The sequence below is a fragment of the Lathyrus oleraceus genome, chromosome 6, assembly GCF_024323335.1.
Source record: "Lathyrus oleraceus cultivar Zhongwan6 chromosome 6, CAAS_Psat_ZW6_1.0, whole genome shotgun sequence".
Lineage (NCBI taxonomy): Eukaryota > Viridiplantae > Streptophyta > Magnoliopsida > Fabales > Fabaceae > Lathyrus > Lathyrus oleraceus.
In genome coordinates, this window is record NC_066584.1 from 322,296,539 (window position 1) to 322,299,490 (window position 2,952).

At 37.1% G+C, this 2,952-nt stretch overlaps 1 protein-coding gene across 1 annotated transcript; it reads left to right on the plus strand.

The window, feature by feature from the left end:
- Window positions 1-738: 738 nt before the first annotated feature.
- Window positions 739-2,170, plus strand: LOC127098034 (phosphoglycerate mutase-like protein AT74). Its single transcript, XM_051036535.1, has 2 exons — window positions 739-1,393; window positions 1,481-2,170. Exons 1-2 carry the CDS (start codon window positions 958-960, stop codon window positions 1,891-1,893), a joined length of 849 nt encoding a protein of 282 aa, XP_050892492.1. The 5' UTR covers window positions 739-957; the 3' UTR covers window positions 1,894-2,170.
- Window positions 2,171-2,952: the final 782 nt, after the last annotated feature.

Genomic DNA, 2,952 nt, shown 5'->3' on the forward strand with positions numbered 1-2,952 from the left:
AAAGATTCAAAATTCAAATAAGGGAGGGAACTTTGACTTCGTCAAAAACCGTGAGAGCACACGTGGAGCACATTGGATGAATGCGCGCATGCAATGCGTCAGGTGTCTCGACATGATTGAAGAACCATCAAAGTAGTTATCTCGATCCAGTATAAATATGGGGTCTTAGTGTTAGAAAAGTGTGTGTCAAATTGTGTACAAAACTCTGTAAATTTACTAAGTATTCCTGTGAAGAAGAATCGTAAAACACAGAATATACGTTGTCTACACCATTGTTAGTTATTTCAAAGCAAATAAATATAAATTTGTCTTTACTTTTCTTTCCAGAAATATACTTCCTTACTTCGTCATTTAAAGCACCCTCTTTTTACTTTGTCATTTGCAGTTTTAAGATTTATCTGTTTTTTCCCCGCTTTCAATACTTACTTTACAGTTTTAAGATTCCTGTATTTTCGACATTTACTTTGTCATTTATAAATCATTTAAGGTTTCTTTCATTCAACTCACCATTTTCTCTTTCATTCGACGTTTATTATTGAGTATTCGCCACTACCACATTTCAAAAACAATTAACGTGTGTCCTAAGATCAATCAGATTGATCCTACAAGTAACCAAATTTAAAAATTTAAAAGATCAGCGGTTGTTTACCGATTTTCAAGATAAACAATAATACACCTTATTCTAGAACTAGAAGCATGGGTAATAGTTTGAAATTTGAAAATAAAAAACAGCAGAATTTGTTCAAAAATGGAATACATTAGTCGTACACGTTTACACATTACAGCTGCCGCGGCTTGACCAGAATCGATTTTCAAAATGTTTTACCACACAGAGTGGATTGTATTAACAGTTGGTAAAAGAATTATAAATTAAGCAAAGGAAAAAGACAATGAAATTGAAAATCTGAAAGCAAACACAAAGAAGAAGAAGAAAAAGAAAGTGTGTTAGGTAAAACAATGGGTGTGCTTCCAAAGAGAATAATACTAATGCGTCACGGCGAGTCTCAAGGAAACCTTGACACGTCAGCATACACCACCACACCTGACCACAGCATTCAGTTAACTCCACAAGGCATCGCCCAAGCTCGCCTCGCCGGCGCTAACCTCCGCCGCGTCGTTTCCGGCGAAGGCTGCTCCCCTGACTGGCGTATCTACTTCTACGTATCTCCTTACGCCAGAACCCGATCCACACTCCGCGAAGTTGGTCGTGCTTTCTCGAAGAAGCGCGTGATCGGCGTCAGAGAAGAGTCGCGTGTTCGAGAACAGGATTTTGCTAACTTCCAAGTTCAAGAGCGCATGAAAATCATCAAGGAAACTCGTGAACGTTTTGGTAGATTCTTTTACCGCTTTCCTGAAGGCGAATCCGCCGCCGATGTTTTCGATCGCATTTCCGGTAACCGTTTTGTCCTTCTCTTTCCTAAATCATTTCATCGATGAATCACTCGATTTGATTTAACTCGATTTGGATATGCTTTTTTAGGTTTTTTTGAATCGCTATGGAGAGACATAGATTTGAACAGGCTTCACCTGGATCCATCAAACGATCTGAATCTGGTGATAGTTTCTCACGGCTTAACGTCGCGGATTTTCTTGATGAAGTGGTTCAAGTGGACGGTGGAGCAATTTGAGCAGCTAAACAATTTCGGAAACTGCGAGTTTCGCGTGATTCAGCAAGGAAGTGGTGGAGAGTACAGTTTAGCTGTTCATCATACGGAGGAAGAGATGCTTGAATGGGGACTCTCTCCTGATATGATTGCTGATCAGAAATGGCGTGCAACGGCACCAAGAGGTGCTTGGAATGATCAATGTTCTTGGTACCTTGACGCTTTTTTTGATCAACTTGCTTCAGAATCTGATGATGACGATGATGAAGATATTCAAAATGAAAAATGAAGGTGAAACTGAAAGATGAAACTAATAAGTAACTAACTCATTCAATAGGTTTTTTATTTCAATGATTATAACTGAAAAGAAATTTCAATAGAAAGATCTTGGACCTCAGATGTAGGGATGCTGGTTCCATAAAAAAAATTCAATAGTAAGAATAATTTTATTAATTGTAGCAATTTTATGCTTGTGTATAGTATTCATTAATCTGTGTAATAATCATAGTTTAAGGAATTGTTTTTTATTAGAGAAGAACTTATCAAATGAGAAGGTTTTTATATTATCCAACTTGTCAATATCGCATGAGCGAATACTTCTAAATAATAGCCGTCGCTTTAGAATTGAAATTCAATTTAGGATAGAGGATAGAGCGATATATACGTTTACTTAAAATGATAAAAAGAAAGAAGCTATTATGTAACTCTCAATGCATAGAGAGATGTTTCATAACATATATTATTATTTCAACTGAGATAAATAAATCAACAAATTGAATTAAATTTGTCCTTGAGATCGGAATCCACTTTCAGAATTGAACGTAGAGGCTTTGGTTCTTCTTCTTGATCTAGGGAACTTGATTTTTGGAAGGACTTGCTCCTCTTTTTGTTCTTTTTATTTGGCAGGATCTCTTCCACATTATCATTTATGCTTACAGATTTCCTTAGAGATGTCCTTTTTGCCAATCTTGCTGCATCTTCTCTAACCTTCTCATCAATGTTCGTGCATGAGGAATCCCTATCTTTAGCCTTATTGCATGGTGTATCTGACCCTACCACCTTGTTTGCTTCTGAATCAGAACCTTTTGGTGCAGTTGAGGTTGGATTGTAAGGTGTAGAACACCCTAGAGTCACTGTCTTCAAAGCTTGAGAAGCCAGAGTTTTGGTGATAAAATAATAGAGCTTGTGGCAGATGCCCAAATGTTGAAGATGGAATTCTCTTTGGTCCATCCGCTTAAATTTTATCTAGAGATAAAGGTGTTGTGGTAATGGGTTGGGTGGAAAAAATATAGATTAATCACAAGCGTGGTAAGAATGTAGATTACTAAGTTAGGAAATAGATATCGAA

What these genes read in the sequence shown, in the direction of transcription:
- LOC127098034 (XM_051036535.1), top strand. Translation starts at nt 958, where the DNA reads ATGGGTGTGCTTCCAAAGAGAATAATACTAATGCGTCACGGCGAGTCT. An exon ending in TGTTTTCGATCGCATTTCCG is followed by an intron (nt 1,394 to 1,480) that starts GTAACCGTTTTG and finishes ATGCTTTTTTAG; the next exon opens with GTTTTTTTGAATCGCTATGG.